At 40.7% G+C, this 21,572-nt stretch overlaps 1 protein-coding gene across 3 annotated transcripts in view; it reads right to left on the bottom strand.

Annotated features, from left to right (window-relative positions):
• CTNNA2 (catenin alpha 2) overlaps positions 1–21,572 on the bottom strand; it is a 417,182-nt gene that overhangs the window by 363,416 nt on the left and 32,194 nt on the right. For all 3 annotated transcript variants that reach the window (XM_082236383.1, XM_082236385.1, XM_082236384.1), the window contains exon 4: positions 19,014–19,217. In XM_082236383.1, coding sequence (XP_082092509.1) covers positions 19,014–19,217 — 204 coding nt within the window. The remainder of the gene's footprint in view (positions 1–19,013; positions 19,218–21,572) is intronic.

Below are 21,572 nucleotides of genomic sequence, written 5' to 3'. Positions count from 1 at the left end.
CCTTAATTATTCTCAGTCTCTGGCAAAATGTGTCTGATCTTCATTACAGGCATGCATTACTTCCTGTAATAGCAAACAGAAATTAAAAATGGAGGCAAAACAGTGCCACTGAGAAACTATACAGGGTTATCAGAATGGGGGGGGGGTGTTGCATGATTATTATTTTAAGATCCAAAGTATCAAAACAGCAACACTTCAAAACAGGAGAATGAGGACTGAGCTTGTTCAGGAGCCCCACAATGCTGAATGTCAGAAAAGTAAGCTGGAAAACTTTCTTTTGGGGGAGAAGGTGAAGTCATTGTATCCTAGCAGACAACATGTGACTGACCAGTTCTGAAACCTGAATAGGAGCATATGATTATACATTGTGAACTTTTGTTGCAGATCCTATTTGTTCAGACCTAATGGCTAACTCCACTGTATGATACTTCACTGGTTGCTTAATCAAGGTTTGAGGTTGATGGTTCTCATCATCACTACTCCTAAAGCAGTGGTTCTCAAACTTTTTTCTCTGCACCTCATTTTCAGAATAAAAATTTTCTTGTGCCACAATGATTTTTTTCTTGATAAGAAATACATTGGAAAACAAAAAGAAATAACTCATAGCAGTGCTTTATTTATAACATGTAACACAACTACTTCATATGATGATCATGGGACATCCAGAAAGTATAAAACAATGGACTTAATGGTCAGGGGTCTCTTTACCTTTACCTTTATGCTATGCTGGAATGTTAAAATGTTTCTTTGATCATCTTCAAATCTTTCCACCACACTTGCCATTTTCTCCTATCACAACAGTGTGGCGTGCCACACCCTTTGAGAACCACTGCCTTAAGGGAACAGGAAGTTCCCTTCCTTTTGAGAACAGCATGAATGAACTTGGAAGTCACTGCTTGTTTAAGCCATGAAAATGAACAGTGGATGGCTGCAGCTCAGTGGCAGAGCATTTGCTTGGCATGCAGAAAGTCGCAGGCTGAATCCCTAGCACCTCCAGTTACGGCTGGGAGTGCCCCATGTCTCAGAGAATCGTAGAATTGTAGCGTTGGAAGGGACCCCAAGAGTCATCTAGTCCAACCCCCTGCAATGCAGGAATCTCAACTAAAGAGAGAGTTGCTACCAGCTGGTGTAGATGATACCAAGCTAGATGGTCCAGTGGTCTGATTCAGTATAACACAGCTTCCTATGTTCCTGGCCCCATCAGCTTTCCCAGCACATCAGATACTAATGATATCAAGACATGGGCAAATTTTAAAGCAGCAGCCTGGGTCCTTATTATACTGCATATCACTTGACTTGGTGCAGTCAAGTCAGGTGCACTGATCACCAGTCGGGTGAAGGGCGTAGATTCAGCCCTTTCACACCAGCTGATGGGTACTATCAAAGTTGAGGACACAGACCATCTGGTAGACAAGGGTACATACAACCCTTATTAAGTATGGATCAACAAACACACAGCCAGCTCAAGTACCATGATGTAAGTGTGGAGGTTGCAGAGAGGCATCCTTTCTGTACATGTGCCACTCTATGAACACTCATTTGCTAACTGGATTCTTCCGAATATATGTATTTTTCCCCCTTTCTTTTTTCCCAAGTGGAAAACAACAAATGTTTACTACCCAGACAGACATTTTGCCAAATAATCCATTTAAAGAGATGATTTACAAATACAAATGCTGGCCAGCACCAACCCCTTCTGCATGTAAAGCACTGCTTAGTTGCAATTCTTAACAGATAGATATTTTAACTTGACTAATGGAATACGGAGTTAATTCAGTGCTTTGAGTTTTACAGCCTTATTTAAATTTCAGTCATTTGAACATGTCTACGTAAAAGCTAAATGAAAGACAAAATGAGGTTATTAGGAAAAAGGTCATGTCTGCAATGAAAATTACATTTGGCACTGTTAAAAAAACATCATAAGCTTGTTAATAAGTGAGATAAATAGGCTAATGTTACTATCCTTTCAGAGTAAGCAGTAATTTATTTTGCCTTCTTTCAAGAAAGAAAAGAAAACCTTAATTCTCTGCTCAAATGGTCCCCTACCGGCATTGTGAAACTTAATTTGGTTTTGGTTTTGAAATACTATAGAGTAACCAACATGGGCTTGCCCATTTCCTGGGATTTCCAGTGTTCAAGGTAACATGATTACATTAGAACCACTGTTTGTTTCTACCTATCAATGCCAATCTCTCTCAGCTCTAGCATGACATCTCCTATCAATGATATAGGGCATGGTCTTTAATACAATAGACTAAAAGTAACCAGGGGTTTCATTGCATTAATGTCTCTCTGTCTAATTCAACCTTATCTACTTATTCCGCTTAGCCTTAAAACCCAATTAAAACCTAATTTATCTGATCCCTGGATTCAGAATACTATTTGACAATGAATCTGACAGCCTTGCAGTAACTGCATTACTACACACTGTACCCTAAGGTATTTTGGATAGTGTTTTAAAAATCCAATCAGTGTCCATTTTAAAAGACAAAGAAATATATAGCTGAGGCTCTTTGTTTTCACATTGCGGAATAATTTGCCTGATCATAGTACCAAAATAATAACAATACATTAGTACCTCAGGTTAAGTACTTAATTTGTTCCAGAGGTCCGTTCTTAACCTGAAACTGTTCTTAACCTGAAGCACCACTTTAGCTAATGGGGCCTCCTGCTGCTGCCGCGCCGCCAGAGCACGATTTCTGTTCTCATCCTGAAGCAAAGTTCTTAACCCGAGGTACTATTTCTGGGTTAGCGGAGTCTGTAACCTGAAGCGTATGTAGCCTGAAGCGTATGCAACCCGAGGTACCACTGTAATAAAATTAATGTTATTAAAAGATAAAGTCCTTAGCTCTCTACATCTCAACTGTGCTTGGATTTTGCATAGATTGGCAACTGTGATGACTCCCTTGTGAGGCCATCTTACAATGTAGTCATATATCTCCAGCAAAGGATACCCATTGTCCCTCGTAAGTAGTCTTAGGGAGAAACCAAATATAGCATGAAAGTGGAACAAATGCATATTTTTATTTATTTCACAACTTTTATAAACTGCTTGATTGTAATGGAAGCTCTAAGCAAAAACACTTTGTTACCTAATGTGCCAGCGAATGAGATAATACGTATGACGCTATGTACCGTTAATAGTACATGGCTTGTTCCTTGATCTCTGTCTCTGTGGATGATGCTGAAGTTGATTAACGGCCTCAGGTTAGAAAGTTTAGAAAAGGCTACAGCATGAATGTGCGAGACGCTAGCTTTTTCAAGTGAGAAAATATACAGTAAGATCTGGGTAAAACTTATCTGGGACTGATTTCATCTCAAGACCTATTGGTGTAACATACTTAAGGGCAGCTATTCTTATCTTCTTTTTCTGTTCTATTTCATAGGGGGAGATGTTTTCCCCAGCAATAATACAAACTAGCTTACAAGCATTCCTAGTCAATAAACTCTGTGGACAAAAAATGAAACGCCCAAGCACACCACCATATTCAAGTCAGCACTTAATGACTGGCTTGCCGGCTTATTTTATAATTTACTGATTACATGGAACTATTATAACGAACCACATCTCATACTGCAATCATGTTGTGACTATATTGTCAGCTAACTAGGTGTCTCTCCTGTGATGTCTGCTTTTTTTACCTACATGGTAAAAGCACATTCAAAGTAAATGAAATGCAATCCTCTCTGCACCCCTAATTTTAGGATATCCAGCTGTGGGATTTAATATACTGGGATTCAGAATGTGATGATGATAGGTGTTAACTGGGAGCAAGAAATACAGAACTGGAGTTCATTCACAAAGTGATGCTGTTTTTATAGTCTAAACAAAGGCAACAGGAAGCTTTGTCCCTGTAAAATTTATATATTGGTCAAGGACTGCATGAAGTACACAGTGATGAGCATATTACCTCAACTCCTGCTCATATATACCCATCACCTTCCGAAAGCAGCAGCTTGCTGCCAACAGATGCCCTGCCTCAACCACCAGTAAGTCCCCAAATCTTTTTAATACTTTTATGTTAAAATACCAGAAGTGGGGCTTCCTTCTGACCTTTTGTAGGACCATTTACATCGTTATTATATGCTGGAGAAACCGTCAGAATACAGTGCCTTGTTAAAGATCCTGTACCTCATAAAAATAAGCTCTGCATTTTGTTTATTATTATTAAATTTCATTTTTATTATAGCTGTACCACAGCAGAATACAGATCTTTCAATTATGCAGAAAAGTATTGTAGTGTGCAAGTATGCCATCTTCTGGCTGGCCAAGAAAGCACTTTATATAGTGTTTTTACAATCTGCTATAAGGGTTGTAAAGCTCTCACATTACAACCACTGCAAAAAACCGAACAACCCACAATTACAATACTGATTGCAGCAAAGACATATGTATATCAAACATACATATATGACTTCATCTTTACATTCATGTAAGAAAGGTGATAGGTTCACAAAAGCAAGGCATCAATGGCAGATGGGGAGGGGATCACACACTCAAGACCACCCAAAAGATAGAAAACTTATACATTCAAAAATGTGTGTATATCAAAGGAATGTTTACATTCCATACTGAAGACTGATGGGGGGTGGGAGATGGAAGGAACCCTTTATGCTGCAGTTCACCATCGTTGCAATGCATTGGCAACACCAACCTGTGCAAACACAATAGGCTCCCTTGCCATATATTTGTGCACAGGCATGCTTGTACGATATCCAAATGTCAACATCTGCTTTGGGAAAAAGGTGTTTCACTGCAGCTGTTATAATGTGCAGACCTGTCCTGTTTAACAATCCTACTGCGCCTAGATTTGCAAAGCAATGAAATTCAGGAATATTAAGCTTTTGCATGTCAAAAGCAACACAGAGATAGAGGGCAAGTCCTTTACTGCCTGTGCTCTCAAAGCAACCACAGAGTTAGAGGACGCCTTGTAGGCCATTTAGTGCAATCCCTTGCTTGACACAGGAAATCAACCCAGCTTCAGCTTGAAGCCCTCTGAGTATCTGCTTCCATTGTTGAACTGCTTGTTAAGACGTTTCTCTCAATGCTCAACCAAAATCTACCCTCCTGTCGCTTAAGCCCATTTGTTCTTGCCCTGCCCTCTAGGGCAGCAGGGTCTTCTCTTCCCTAGACTAAATGTATTGAGTTCCTACAACCTTTCCTCGTGGCACTTGTTTAACAGTTCTCTTACCATCTTTGTTGCCCTCCTCTGAACATGTTCCATTTAGTCCTAAAGTGTGGCAGTCAGAGCCAGACACAGTGCTACAGGTAACAGCAGATTAGTGAAGAAAATAGTGACACTATGGTTTCTTGTGATTAGAAACTAGGGTCTCGTTCATGTAGCCTAATATCATGCTTTGTGCATTCTGGCCCAGTTTCCCATTCTATCAAAATTGTTTTGAGTTGATTCCTATCTTTGGATGTTAGCTTATCCCTCTCACAATTGCAGCATCCACAAATTTCATAGGAATTCTCTCCACCCCTCTGAGTACAATTCCCCACCAGATGGTATTAGCACCTAGCCTGTGCTTAGCCAGTTCGCTAACTGAAATACCAGGGCTGACTTTGTCAAATACTTGAAATGTATAAACTGCCCCTCATCCCCAAAGTTCCTTCACACAGACTTTCCACTCTAAAAACACAGAGAGAAAGAGAGACAGAGAGTCAGGATATTTATTAAAGCTCTAGTTTGGCCTTTACATGCCTCAGGCTCATTCACAGACATCACCAGGGAAAGAAACAACATACAGGGAACAAGCTGCCTTGAGTTTCCATTGGGAAATAAATATTTCTGCAAAGCCCAAGACTGTCAACTCCCTTCCATCGGAGGATATCTCAGGGTAAGCTTGGGTACAAGGCACTTCCTTGGAAACCTGACAACCCAGAAATGGAAAATGTAGCTGGACTTTAGAATGAAGAAAAGCAAGAAACACGTTGTGTAAGGCTGCTAGATCTTGGCACATTTTAGCCAAGTCTTTGAACAAGAAGAGAAGGTTGTGGAAGCCTTTGCACATTGTGGGGCCGGTAGGACTTCCAAGAAATCAGAGTTGATGATTGCATACCTTCCAACAAGTTGAGTCCCAAAACTGGGATGCTCATCTTCCCATCAGTGCTCCTGCGCGAGATCATGGAGCCCAAAATATGCACTTTCTTCAGGGCCGTGCTCTTACAGCGCCCCCAAAACATGTGTTTTGAGCTGCCGCATGAGATCATGGCCCCAAATAAGCACTTTTCAGGGTGAAATGTTGATGTGAAATTGTGCGAGATCATGGCTGCCATGCTCTCACAAGGGAAAAGGAGATGTCCTGATTTTTCCAGGAAATTTGCGGGTTATGTGATTAAGCCAGGAACATTTCCTCAAGAAATAGGTTTCAGCTTAATAGGGTCCCTCCTAGATCCTGTTATACCCAGAAAATAGAGGGGTTAAAGCAAATTCCTGAGGCATATTTGCAGTTTGGTAGCGCTGCAGAGAGCTTGCTGGGGAGACCGTGTATTAAAAAGGGACTCAAAAATAACTTAAACAAGGTTTTAACTACAAAAACAAAAACTCCTTTTACACTAAATACATCAACAACAAACCTGACCCAACCACCAACCCATCCCCCAGGGTAATGGGAGAGCTAGGTGCTGCTCCTTATATACTACACCCAATACTATACCCAATTGCTGACACAGCTTAATCAATACAACTCAGCAGCACCTGCTATGTTTCACAGCTGTAAAGCTGGGTCTCGTTAGTTTGCTCTGGCCCTTGCTCCGGCCCCTTAAAGACATACACATCGGGTGGAACAATGATGAACCTTTACATTTAAAGAAACCATTCAACAGCATATTCTCAAACCCCGCACAGCTCTAGAGTACAATCATTCACTGATCCCCCTTTCCCTGGTTAAGTCATGGGGGGGTGTAAATCTGCTCAGACATTCAGTATAACTGCTCCCTTAATTTCTTCAGCCTTACACTATAACATAAAAAGGCTCACTTTGCAAAGTTGATAATATAATTGTGTGTGTGTATAACTAACATCTTCTTACAGAAATTATACAGCCAAAAATTATCAACAGGGACACATCTATCTTATTTTACTCTGCTTTTACAGGTCTCTTCTAAAGCAGTGCCTGCAGTCAAAAGCAGAAAGCCAAGGATGATTTACAGTGACCCCAAACCAGCAAAGAAGCCAAGCATCTACTGAATTTTAAGTTAATGTTCAAGAACTTTGCTGAATTGAAGTCTGAAAAGTGGCAAGGAGTAAGCTCTCCCAAGAACAGAGTCAAAAGAGAAGGCAAGACATTTAGGAAGAATTCTAAGGGAAGTTATTTCAACACCAGTGGAAATGTGCAAGGGAAACAAAAGTCTGTATGAGTCTTACTAATAAAGTCAATGTCCAAGAGCAGTTTGAGAGACAGAATGTTTGTTTGTGAGTTGAAAGAGGAGAAGAACATGGAAGGTAGTGAATGAGAGGAAAGGGTGTGCTCAAGCTGCTGATAGCTGAAAGTAAGTAGCTAACGTAGAAGCTTTAGATTAGGGGATGGTCTTTCCATTTTGCAGAATTGTGTGCCTTCAACCACAATATGTTTACTTGAGTTTCAACTAGCAGCTCCCTAGTGCTGTTTAAATTCTGCCCCCCACCCCAAAAAGAGGCCTGAACTGCAGCACAAGACTTCTGTTCCATGCTGACTGGAGCCATCAATAGGAATACTTCTGTAAGATGCCAAGCATACGCCTTCCAATATTTTGTTACAGACTGGCCCTCACCCCATAACAGCTAAGTAAAGCAACTTAGTGCTCACACCATGATTGGAACCAACAAGGAGGAAACTAAGAAACAAAGGTGTTGTAAATGCACAAAGGGAGAGGAGACAACAAGGACTACATGTTGTTATGAGTTTGTAGGGAGGGGTGTTGAAGTAGACTGTATGCAGAGACCCTTTTAATCCCTGGATCCAGCAAGTGTTAAAATCTAATCAAGGCTTCTAATTCTTGGAATAGCTGGGCTAGCCTCCTGGAGAGCTGTAAGAAGAACCAAGGAAGGGGCTCTGTGGGAGATGGCAAGCCAGAGTTAAGAGCTGTGAGTTTTGGGCAGGGATGTGAGCTAGAAGCAAAGCAGAAAGCAAAGAGAGAGAGAGTCAGGCAGGATCTCTGCTTGAACCCAAGGCTGTGGCTATGGATTTGATGCTGTGAACCCCTCCACTGTAGGCTCAGGTTATATATATGTGCAAAGAAACCATATATCCTAAAGACACAACAGTTTCCCCTGTGCCTTATTTCCTAGAACCCCAAGAATCTTGCACCACAATATGTTCAGGGTCTCTTAGGAGCTATAGAACGTGGAGTGAATTTACCTGATTTCACCCCAGAGTATCCTGGAGGGCATAACCAGCTGGTACGATGAACAGCAGCATTCCAAGGGGCAGGGGGATATACTGTTACATTTTGCTGCAGATATCACTTGGATTTTTTTTTTTTACCTCTATCATGTCCAGTGTCTTTTTTTTCTGAACTAAAAAGCCTCAAACACTGTAGATGTTTCCTCATATGGAAAATGCCCTAAGACCTTGAAATTTGTCGGCTATTGTTTCCTGCAGCTTTCCCAGCTCTCTTTTTGAGGCAACTGGGATGAGGAAACTGGGATTGTACACCACAATTGATGTAAAACCAAGTCTTATTTTCATTCCCAACCCCAACCCCCATTAATCTGTAACATGGCATTTACATTTTCATGGAGCAAACTACAGTGACACCAATATCTCCTCCCTAATTAGTCATAGACAGTTCTGATGTCGTTAATGTTGATTAATAATTTAGCCAACTTTGTATCTCACTGTCACCTATCCAGATAATTTAGGGATAACACTAGTACCAGACCTTAAATAGAGGATCCCATTGTCTGTTTCTCACCACATTATGAAAACTCTGCATATATGCTTCCATTATGCATCCTGTTCTTTAACTAGTTACTAATTCATAAGATGACCCATCCAGCAGGATGCATAACATGGAGGGTAAGTCAGTTTCACAGTATGACAGACAAGCCATAATCTAAAGTACCCAAGAGCTGAAATGTAAGATCCTGAGTGGTACAAAAAATCAACTGTATTCATCTCACATGACCAAACAGGGCAAACTAGAGTATTATTTAAATATTGAGTACACTATCCAAATGTTGTTAATCTGGCCCCAAAAAGGAAAGAGAAGGTCTCAAGAGTAAAACAGAAAGCAATATGAGACGTTCAGGATGTCACACAGTGTTTGCTATCTACAGAGAATAAAGGGCACTGAATTCTAACTGCATTATATTATATACTGTACAGGTTGCAGTGGCACCTAGTGGAGGTATCAGAAACTGGAAGCCACAAATTATCTTACTGTTCTGCATTTGCAATAAGAAGATGCATACTAAAGCCGTTTTATGTATTGGCTTCAGCTGTTTTATTGCAATATGATGCACACTCAAAGCACACTTTTCCAAGCTCTGACAATAATGTAGTTTGCACAAGCACTCTCAGGGGTCTCTACATGAGCACACACAGACACACTTTGCAATATTAAGTGTCTGTTTTTCATCAGGATGCAGAGATTATCTCAGCAGCTCAGAAAAACTGCATTTCCTTTGCACTGGTACTTTATGCCTGACACTTAAAAACAAAAACAACTCTATAGAGTGTAATATTTATATTTCACCTTTATACAAGTTCAAGACTACTCACAAAGACAAACCATAAAAACCTATGTTTAAAAAATACAGTAAGAATGCCATTTCTAATAAATTATTATAAAGTTAAATTTACCCTTAGGTTTTGTTCAAAGGAAAACTTAGGCTAAGCCACTATAGGAAGTTCAAGCAAGTGGTCTCTACTATATTGCAAGGTTTTCCTTTGAATTCACAGGTAAAAAAAATGTCAATTATACCTGACTTATATTACTAAAAGTAGACTGCCTGCCCCTGGAGAGGGAACGATTACTTGTGGAAATCACAGCCTAAGCCAGATACAAGCCCCTTCCCCAAAAAATTGTTATCCAGGGTGAATTTCTAATAGCTGAGCCAATAAATATGAAATCCTTGTATGATTAAGTATGGGTGAATTCCCAACATCCTTATAGTAACTAATGAAAGATCTGTAAAACAATGCCATCCTTACACTGTGCGGCTGTAATCGTTTTACCATTTTGTTAAATCTGGTTGTGGTCCTCCAGGTTACTTTTTGGCATTGCCCGTTGGTGCAATGAGAAAAGCATGTATTGCTATGAGATTCCAAAATATGCCCACAATATGGTTAGAGGGGAGAGACCTGTAAACTGCTGCTCGGTCCCTACCTCGGTGGGAAGGTAAACGGCGTTTCCATGCACTGCTCTGGTTCGCCAGAAGCAGCTCAGTCATGCTGGCCACATGACCCGGAAGCTGTACACTGGCTCCCTCGGCCAATAAAGCAAGATGAGCGCCACAACCGCAGAGTCAGTCACGACTGGACCTAATGGTCAGGGGTTCCTTTACCTTTACCTTTACCTTTACCTTTAACCATGCACAAAACAGGGTACAATCTGCTGAGGCAGCAGCAGTGGAAGCCGCTTGGATGCCTGGGGTGATGCGCCCAGGGGCGGTGCGAGGGTGAGGCGAGCTGCCCATAGGGGTGTGGCGCACCGTGGGGCCTCCGGAATCAGCTTGCCTTCTCCCATTCAGCCACCCTACAGCTGGGGGGGGGAGGCAGCGGGTACATTGTTTGGGCAGTGCGGACCCTGCACGTACCAAAGTCACCACGTCTCTCCTGGGAGAGACACGTGGCTCGGGTGAACTGCAGACCCCACAGTGAGTGCCGCCCGATATTTAGTCACCCTTGTTAGTAGTGACACCCGGGGCGGCCTGCACCCATCACACACCCCTTCCTCCGCCCCTGTGCTGAGGATCATCTACTTAAAAATGTATCAATTGCTCGCAGTCTTGTGATGGCCAGTGGTTTTCAGCTTATAAATCTGATTTTCAGCTTATAAATCTGATTCACTGACTGGCCTGTAGAGAGGGATTTGGAAGGACAAAAGCTGATTGGCTTTCCCACAGTATTTCTACTGGGCTGAAATGTACATACAGAAGAAACAATGGCAACGAAGCAGGGTAAGATTATGCATGAACAAATTGTAACGCAGGATGAACTAGTAGTCAAAGAGTTTTATGTTGTTACTGCTATTATTATTATTTTTAATCTAGTATAGTTACTGCCTAAATCTAAGATCAATGTTTTATCAAACTTTTATCCTTCAATAATGTCCTTCCCCACACATTTTCGCACAAGATTGTGATTGGTCAGTAAATTATCTGCTGCTGAAGTTATGGTCAAATAAGGAAGGCTGGGACCTTGGTGTAGCTTAAGTGTATTATTCTGAGATTTGAAAAGTTCCAGTCCTGGAAATACAGAGTTATCAAAAAGCTGAGAACTAAAGCCCAAGATGGGCACCTTTAGGAAGCACGGCTGTTGTTGCTGCTGCTGCTGCTGCCACCACCACGACCAAAACACAGAATGTCTCTCTGTTGAAAGAAATATGCTGCCTGTTTGAATATTAACTTAGAGAAAGCATCAGTCTATCCTCTGTGAATGGAAGATCTAGTTGAGCATTTCAACAGCATGCTAGAGGGAATGAGACCATTGAAGCAAAAAATTGCAACAAATTGTTTAGATGCCTTATTGGCAATCCTAGGGGTTCCACACTGCTACTCTGTTTTGACTTGTGCTTATTGGATGACGGCAACCTAGTACTCTGGACCTGAAAAATGAAGACATGCCAAGAGCAGGATAGTCAGAGTGCAAGCAATTCCCATTAAATAATGGAATCCAGAGATTGCTTGGAGGCTTCCGCCTGTACGAGTTTCTGAGCAGTCAGAGCAATGGCTTGTAAGGCCAATATCTGATTACCAAGGAAAAGTGAAGCAAAACAAGTCTTGAACTACTTTTGTAGTTTGTGTTTGAAAAACTACTTTTGTAGAGTGTTTGTGTGTGTGTGTGTGTGTGTGTGTGTGTGTACACTATCCACAATAGCTAGGGTTGCCATATTTCAGAAAGTGAGCTTTTATTTGAAAAAATTGCAAAAAAAATGAGGTTTTAGAGCTATTTCCCTCCGAGAAATTGCCAAAATCGCCACTTCCGATATGGGTTGCCATACATCCGGATTTTCCCTGAAATCTCAGGGATTTCTGCCCAGACACAGTTCCCAAGGACCGAATCCTCAGTATGTCTGGGAAATTCCGGACCAATGGCAACCCTAACAATAGCAGTTTCTCATCCTCAGTAACAAATAGTCATTAGGAGGTTTGAGGTAAGGTGCTTTTCGTAAACAGATTTGTTTTATTTATCTCATAAAATTTATATACTGCTTGATTGAGAAACCTCAAAGCAGTTTACAAAAGATGACACTCAGCTCTATTTCTCCGTAACATCTAAGTCACAAGAGGCTGTGGGGGGCCTGGGCACAGTGCTGGGATGGATAAGGGAGAATATGCTGAGTTTGAATTCTGGCAAGATGGAGGCACTGCAGTTCCTGTGTCCAAGAAGCTGGCCAGTTGCCTGTCCTGCATGTGGTTTTACTTCTCCCCTAAAGGAGCAGGTACAGTGGTGCCTCGCAAGACGAAATTAATTCCTTCTGTGAGGTTTTTCGTCTTGCGAATTTTTTGTCTTGCGAAGCACGGTTTCCTGGGTATTAATAATAATAATAATAATGGTTTTAAGAAAACGGAAACAAACTTGCAAGACGTTTTCGTCTTGCGAAGCAAGCCCATAGGGAAATTCATCTTGCAAAGCAACCCAAAAAACGAAAAACTCTTTCGTCTTGCGAGTTTTTCGTCTTGCGAGGCATTCGTCTTGCGAGGTACCACTGTATCTAGTTTGGAGCTGCTTCTGGATCCAGTTTTATCACTGACTGCCTAGGTAGCTTCAGTGGCTAGAAGTGCCTTCTAGAAGCTCCAGCTGGTAGGACCTATTTATTTATACATACATACATACATACATACATACATACCCTGCCCATCTAGCTGGGTTTCCCCAGCCACTCTAAGAGGCTCCCAACAGAATATTAAAAACACTATAAAACATCAAACATTAAAAACTTCCCTGAACAGGGCTGCCCTCAGATGTCTTCTAAAAGTCAGATAGTTGTTTATTTCTTTCACATAGGCCGTTCCACAGTGTGGGTGCCACTACTGAGAAGGCCCTCTGCCTGGTTCCCTGTAACCTCACTTCTTGCAGGGAGGGAACCGCCAGAAGGCCCTCGGAGCTGGACCTCAGTGTCTGGGCTGAACAATGGCAGCTGTTTCCATTTCTGGACAGGGGCCGCTTGACCACAGTAGTGCAGTCATAACTTCAAGACTGAATGACTGCCATGCACTCTATGTATGGATCTCCTTGTGCCTGGTCCAGAAACTGCAGTTAGTGCTGATTGCTGATAGGACTGAGACCCCGTCTGCCTGTAACAACCCTGATGTGTATTGGCCCCTGATTTGTTACTGGGTCAAGCTCAAGGTGTTACTATTAGTATACATAGTATATATATTGCCCTTAAAGGCTTGGGACTAGTTTACAAAACAGATGGTTTGCCCTATATATGCCCACTTGACCACTTCAATCTGTGAAACTGGCACTTTTACAACTTTCACTTTTTATAACATTTGGAGACATTTGGAGTGAGTTGGAGACGGCTATGGATATTTTGCTGTCTCATGAATGTAATTTACTGCTCACTATCTCCCAGATTAACCTTGTACAGTTCCAAGTCACCATTTGAAGGAGTACAAAAATTATTCTCCTTTCCTTTCAAGCATGAGGCTCAGCCAGAGATGTTAAATATGGGCTTGGGTAGTATCTTGTGAGTTCATAGATTTTCATTTCCCTGCGACCTTTTTCATTATAGTTTCGTTCTGCTTTCTAGAACAGCTGCCTCTAAGTGTTCAATAAAATATTTCATCTTTCATTTACCGTCAAGCCTACTTGACATAGTCTTATTTTGGGGTCCATGAAAACTATTTATTGTACTTCATGGAGCAAAACCACCGAATGCTTTATGATTTCTTTACCTTAGAAATATAAGATCTTTCAAACAGAATCAGATGGATAGACCATCTTGTTGAAATGGACTCTTCCTTGTCTGAATCCAACTTTCTCTCCTGCCCTGATGCTTCCTATCATAGAAAATCCATATGGGACATTTCTGCTGTTTTTCCCCCCACTGTATAGGGATCTCTTTGGGTTTTCAATTTCAGTCTTTCTGGTTTGGTTATCATTCTCCACAGCCTTTCACTGCACTAAGTACAGCTTGTAATTATGCTAACTGCTTACAACAGCTGCCAGCTATCTTGTTCACTTTTTAAAACACATTGAGAATGATGTCACCCTATCCCAAGGATTCCTTGAGGCTAATGATTGAGCCAACCACTCGTTTAAACCAAGAAAATAAATAACCATTGATGTGCTATGTGATTGGATTGAACCAATTGACTTTAAATAATCCCAAATCTGTTTAGCCCCATTTCAACATCGCTTAGGGGTCTGACTCTCCATTCCACTGCTATGAGAGTTCTGCTAAGAAGTTCTTTCTCTCTGACAATTCACTGGGCAGATTGGCAGGTTTGGTCAGCTGACAGTATAACTGAGAAAAACACTCATGAATCATCTCAGAAAGTTTCCAGCAGGAGGTATTGTGAATGACAGGATATCAGTTGCTAATTTAGACACTGAGTTGGAGATAACTGGTGTTTCTGCATAGCAGGATTTGACACTGCTAGCAATCCTAAAAATGGCTCCTTGGTTTAAAAAGACAGGTACAAATACTATCTTTCAATTCTTGGAATATAATCTGAAAGATATATATCAGGCATAGGCAAACTCGGCCCTCCAGATGTTTTGGAACTACAACTCCCATCATCCCTGACCACTGGTCCTGTTAGCTAGGGATGATCGGAGTTGTAGTCCCAAAACATCTGGAGGGCTGAGTTTGCCTATGCCTGATATATATTTTCATTCTCCTTTAGTGTTGGGCACATTTTAGAAACCTATGTGATTCAATGAATCACAATGTGTCTGTGATGGCAAAGTGGTGGAGGATTGGCCCCACTGTTTGTATAAATTGTTCAGTCTACAAATATAGCACAACCACAAGTGCCGATTGGGTCACATTTTTTGTTCATCCCACAGAATATTCTGTTTTCACTGGTGAGCAGAGATATTAAATTAAGCACTATGGTTGTCTGTTCTACATTCTTCGTAACAAAACTGAACCAAAAGGTTTTTCACCACATTTATTTGTTTATTTAATCAAATTTATATGCTGCTTACCTGAACCAAAGACCTCTAAGCGGTTTTTAAAAAGCAATCCAAAATATTGATTAAAAAGATTGACATGATTATATTGACAGTCAAGCACACCAGCCTTGTTAAATATCTGTGCTTCATGAAGCAACATATTACAGAACATTTCTAACTATTGGACATGGTTTACTGGTCTTCACAAATAAAAGGTCCAGCTGTGTGAACTACAACTTCTCATGACAGATCTACAGGGCCAGTTCCTCTGTGGCTCATCGTTGCTAGTTCAACTCAGTGTGGATAATATCACAACTGTGGGGCAAAACCCACAGCCCCCCTCCAAATCACTTTACATCTTTAAGGCACAGTTTTAATATGGCTATAGAACATACACATGTAGATGTATACAGGGGAAAAAATCAACTTTAAGAATTTCTCCAAGCGCAGCTTCAGAAAATAAAAGCAAAGTTTCATAAGAAGGGGTAAATGTCTTCTGCTATCACAAAGAAGTTTTCATATTTTTTTAAAAAACAGGCACTGCTAGTAAGGGAAGACAACCATCCATCAGCCATGAACCATCTAAGGGAAAGACCTTTTAGAGCTTCCACCAAAAAGCAGTAATTCCATAAGACAAGACTTTATATTCAGCAATGCCAAAGCAGTATATTTCACATCATCATAATCACCTGTTCTTTAACTCTCTCACTTTATAGCTCTCACCTCGAGATAAACCTGCATCCACCTTTTATTGTCAATTGTACTCAAACATCTTAACTGTCACCTGATAAAATACAGCAAGCCATTTCTATCTGGGAAGGAGAGATTCTTTGAAGTCAGTGCCATTTGACTGAATGGTAAAAGTGATCTGATGCATTAAAACAAAGTTGCCTTTGCTACACATAAAATAAAGCAATGGGGATTTTGTTTTTATGCTGCACATTTATGGATTTTCTTAAGAGGGATACAATAAATAACTCAATATTTCTTGAACCTTTACATCTCAAAGGAGGTAGGGTGAAGAATAGATAATGCTCAATTTGCGGTGCACTTTATTACTGCTGGACTAAACAATTCATTTTGATAAGCACAATCCACAACTGAAAAGCATAGGTTCTCACCCACACTGACACCCCAGTTTAGGACATGCAATGGCACAATACCGGTACATGAAATTGTCAAGAAAAAATGGCTTTGGAACATTGATAGATGCCTATGCAGCCTTCTGAAAAGATATTCTATAGTATTATCCATGATTTACTTAAAGTATAAAATGCTCTGTTATTCAGAAATATACAACTCTTGACAACAAACAAAGAAGTTATTCTGCAACATACCAAATGCTAAGTGACTGGTGGTGGTTTTTTATGTTGTACATTTCAGAAACAGAAATAGTAGAGCAAACCATTTGACAAACAGCCATTAATGGTTCAAATCCAGAAATATCTTGCTGTGATGTACCATTTAACAGAAAGACTACCCCCAATATTGCAAAGTGCAGCAGTCCCTGAATAATATAAAGTATTGTGTATTTTGCTAGGAAAGATTGTGGTTCATATGCCTGGAAATTCAAATCACTGCATTTAATAGATTTCAAATATTTCACTGAGTGCACTTGCCATAATGATAGAGATTACTCAGCACCTCCAGGGAACTCACACAAGTCACACTCATTTAATAGCTCCAATTAGACTGTTAGCAAACAGCTATCCTTCCTTTACGGTTTCACTTCCTCCCACACACATTCCCACATTTGTCATAACAGTTAATAATGGAGGAAATTATGCTTCTAACTAATAAATGGAACTGGTGTGTGTGTGTATGTGTGTGTGTGTGTGTGTGTGTGTGTGTGTGTGTAAGAAGCATATGGTAACTGTTTAAGGCTCCACCTGACTTCCACATTTTCCTGCTGAGTACATATCTAGCAGAATTTACCCATTTTGTGGCAGAATTTGAGCTTTTTAGAAATATAAAAAGTGCAAGTTCAAAAACATTTGCAGATATTTTGTCAGAATTGTGTGTTGTCATGAGAATATACCCGGTCCCCTTTCACGAGATAAAATGTTAGAAAACAAATGTATTGCTATGGTAAATTTGTTTCTTAAATTTATTTTTAAAAATGCAAAAAGATGGTGAGCATCCAAAACAAAGGGGATAACTTAAGATGCTTATGAAATGTGGGTTTTATTCTTTAGAAACAGCTGAACATGTTTTGGCCTGCTGTGACTAAAGGTGTTCCTTAGGGGCTGTTTAAAAGATAATACATCATACATAAGCAGGTGCTTTGAGATGGTAATTTCAGTCATCTGTTAATGTGGATAAGTAAAACAATTAACAGAGATCGGTGCAGGCTTTTTTCCATAGGCACATATGCAATTTGTATATAATCAGTTCAATTTGTTTGCTGAATAATTACCTAATGCATTGTCTTATTTTCAGCCACAGAAGAAGATATTTAATAACAGGCAAAAACATAGGCTATTTTTAAGAAAAAAGAAAAAGAAAAGAAAATCCTTCTTAAGGTCTTAACTGACTCTTATTCTGAGGTTCTCAGAGCTTTATACATGATTTGCATGTTAAAAGGTAAAGGTAAAGGGATCCCTGACCATTAGGTCCAGTCGTGACCGACTCTGGGGTTGCGGCGCTCATCTCGCTTTATTGGCCAAGGGAGCCAGCGTACAGCTTCTGGGTCATGTGGCCAGCATGACTAAGCCACTTCTGGCGAACCAGAGCAGCGCACGGAAACGCCGTTTACCTTTCCACCGGAGCGGTACCTCTTTATCTACTTGCACTTTGATGTGCTTTCAAACTGCTAGGTTGGCAGGAGCAGGGACCGAGCAACGGGAGCTCACCCCATCGCGGGGATTAGAACCACCAACCTTCAGATTGGCAAGTCCTAGGCTCTGTGGTTTACCCCACAGCGCCACCCGCGTCCCACCGATTTGCATGTTAGGAAAACATTATTTAAGAAACAGATAAAAGTTCCTGGAAGCTTTAAAGAGGGTTCCAGAATTTTCTTTAGTGTGTAGGAGTGGGACCCTAGGCTTGATTGGTGTCGGCTGGAGGTGCAAATAAAGGGAGGAACTTGCAGGCTGCAATTTCCACATGAGCAAAACACACACACACACACACACACACACACTAACTATTAGCATATACACTGACAACAAGGTTGGAAGTAAGACAATGTGTGCTGCTGATACTATGACTTTTGCTGTGTCAGGATTGTTAATTACTGGACTGAGATTATACCATGCTGGAGAGAAATAGAAGGAATGTAAATAGTTTGTATTTAATAGTAACAGAAATGCTTGTGCAACCATTCAAGCCATAAAGAAGCTCTTGACTGTGAATTTGAGTATGACTCCTGTTCTTGTCCTCTGCCTCTGGGGAAAACTCTACTACAAACAATAAGAAGTGGTTATACCGAAGTGCCACCACACATGCAGAGTAGCGCAGCAGAAGTGTGTTGGAGGTAACCTTTAATACTGCAGTAATCCAAGCATTATTTTGGGTCGAACCACCACAAATGAACCTTGTGTGCTTTTACATCATTCCTCGAAGGATGGACTCGCAAGATTTCAAAATGTGGAATTCTTTCCGTTACTTAAACTGACTGCCTTGGTAGTCAGGACTCTTAGGATCTAGCACAGCATATACACCTTTAACCATGTCTATGGAACCATTTAACAATCAGAGAGGAAGAAGAAATCAAAAAGCAGAATGTCACTTACATTATTCATGTATTCACTAAGCAAGTCCTGGAGGGCTTGTCGTACAGCATTGCACTCAGCTACGATTCTCTCCCGGCGGTCATCACGAGTACAGGAGGAGTCTGCCATGAGTGCTGCACCGCTGATAATGCTCTCCAACCTCTCTTCAAGAGATGGTCGAAATCGGGCTTCACTGAACGTCATGGGGTCTAAAATGATCTTGTTCTGAAAATAAAAAAACCACCAGCAATTATTTGAGGAACTCATGCCAAAACAGCTGGTCCTGAAAGAATGCATGTAATTGTTTCAAATTTCAAAATTAAAGTTCAACATATATCTGGTGAAGGAAAGCATTGCAAATGCTTAAAGCATAAAAATGTAACCTTCAAAGGAAAACAAGTGATTATAAGTGTATTTTCCCCCAAATCGTCCTTTTTGAAATGTAGCAAACATTGGCCGCATCTGCATTTGTTAAGTCACAATATGCATATGCAGGTCAAACATATATACTGACCCTTTGTGGCTGCTTTGTTCCTCTTTGCTGAAACACCAAAAAAAGGCAGGGTTTCCTGTTACATGCCAATCAGGAAACCATGGTTAATTGCTTCAAATAAGTCACAATATAATGACATAGTTTAAAGTTGCCTTCATATTGTGGCTTGTTTGGAACACATTTGGAATTGTTTTGGGGTTTGCACATAAGAGGAAACCATGGTTAAATACTAAATCCTGACTTGTTGCCGCTTCTTTGAAGCAGGGAACAAAGAAGTAGAGATGCTGCCTGGCTGCAGTTGTGTACCAAAAATAGGTTTGTGACATAGGATTCCTGACTTAATATTGCATGCAAATGATGCTACTATTAAGTTATGTGACAGGAACAGATAATGTTACATTCACATCCCCACCCACACTACTGATCAGATATAAAACTTTGCCTTCGTTCTTCAGGTCCTTTTCATGTTCTGCCCTTTATTCAATCTGTCACCCAATCACTTTTGTCTACACAAAATTGCAAATGTCCACCCTTTCCTCTCAGATCTCCCAGTTCAGTTTCAAGAGAAAGGAAGGAAGGAAGGAAGGAAGGAAGGAAGGAAGGAAGGAAGGAAGGAAGGTTCATGCTATGGTAATCTCCTAATTACTGCAACCTTCATTGGAGGTTTTTAAGCAGAAGTTGGATGGCCATCTGTCATGGATGTTTTAGTTGACTTCCCTGCATTGCAGAGGGTTGAACAAGATGACCCGTGGGGTCTCTTCCAACTCTATTCTATCCTTTTATGTTCTTGCATCTCAAAACCCCACTGTAAAAATAATTCACCTCTCATATCATCAGTATTTCATGCCATCCCTCTTCATATCCTTAGACTGTTTTTCTTACCTATAAAGTGACATGAAGCAGTCACTGCCCCACGTGATCTTTCTACCCTTATTTCCTCTAATGTACCAACCCATGACCTTTGCACCTCCCATGCAGACAAAGGTAAGACAACTGCAGGGAGCAATTACTCAGATTCTGGAGAAGGAGAAGGAGGTGAATTGAAAATTTCCATTCAAACCATCTAGCAAAGCAGAGATTGGATTAACCTGAACGATTTTGAGCCAGGAAAAAAAAATGCTCACAAAAGCAGATTACTGAATTGAATGGTTCTTACAAATAGATTATACCCTGAGCGGTGAGCTCCTAATCACACTTGTTCTTCCATTTTTGGAGTGTAAAGCCACAAAGTGATCCATTTTACACCAATTCAAAGCTATATTTATTTTGGTGGATACAATTTCCTTGATTTTCTGGTATTACTACGTTAAGGACATTTTATCGCCACACTAATGCTTTCTGCAGCCACCTGCAATTTGATTTCCAGTGCAGGCAGCAAGACAGAATCCCAGGTGGCACATCCTTTCCCCCTTTGAAGAATCCTTCATCCCAATGATAAGGGGCTTTAGGTCACCCTTGGGTTGTTTTCTAACTCATGGTAGTCTCTTTATGGTTCAAGATGGCAGTTGCAAAAAATAGTGTCATTTTGTGCTCCTGTCTTGCGGCACTTTACCCACACTGCCAGCTGCTCAATAAAACAGGCTGTCTGCAGAAGCAGAAAGTTGCCTTCTTCTCTGCAGCCAGAGCACAAACATTAAGCGAAAGGCACTTCAAAAAAAGAACTAAAACCAAGTAGGAAGACCAAGAAAGCCATGAAACAGAACAGGCTGGCAAAATCCCCTACATTAATATAAATATTTAACTATTGTGCTACGAAGAGATAGACTAATAAGACTGCATAATGGCTTCCCCTGATAACAAAGGACGAGTCCCTCCCCACCTTGGCAATGCCTACACAGAATTTGGAAAGCAACGTAAAAGGGAAATTAGTGCATGCCCAGAACTCCTAGCCAATTAGAAGAATAAAAATGCGCATGGTGTTTTTTGTTGTTGTTGTTTTTTTGCACCCAATGAGCCCTAGTCAGTCGTTCAAAATCATATAGTATGAAAGGGGTAGAGGGGAAATTGTTTTTTTTATTTGCAGTTCTGTTTCATGACATGCTAAGCTGAAGTTCTGACTAGAGCTGACCACGTTCGTTCTCTCTTTC

Source organism: Podarcis vaucheri (assembly GCF_965113315.1).
Source record: "Podarcis vaucheri genome assembly, chromosome: 9".
In the NCBI taxonomy this organism is placed as follows: domain Eukaryota; kingdom Metazoa; phylum Chordata; class Lepidosauria; order Squamata; family Lacertidae; genus Podarcis; species Podarcis vaucheri.
Note: the sequence above shows the minus strand (reverse complement) of the source record. Positions and strands in the feature narration are given on the sequence as shown.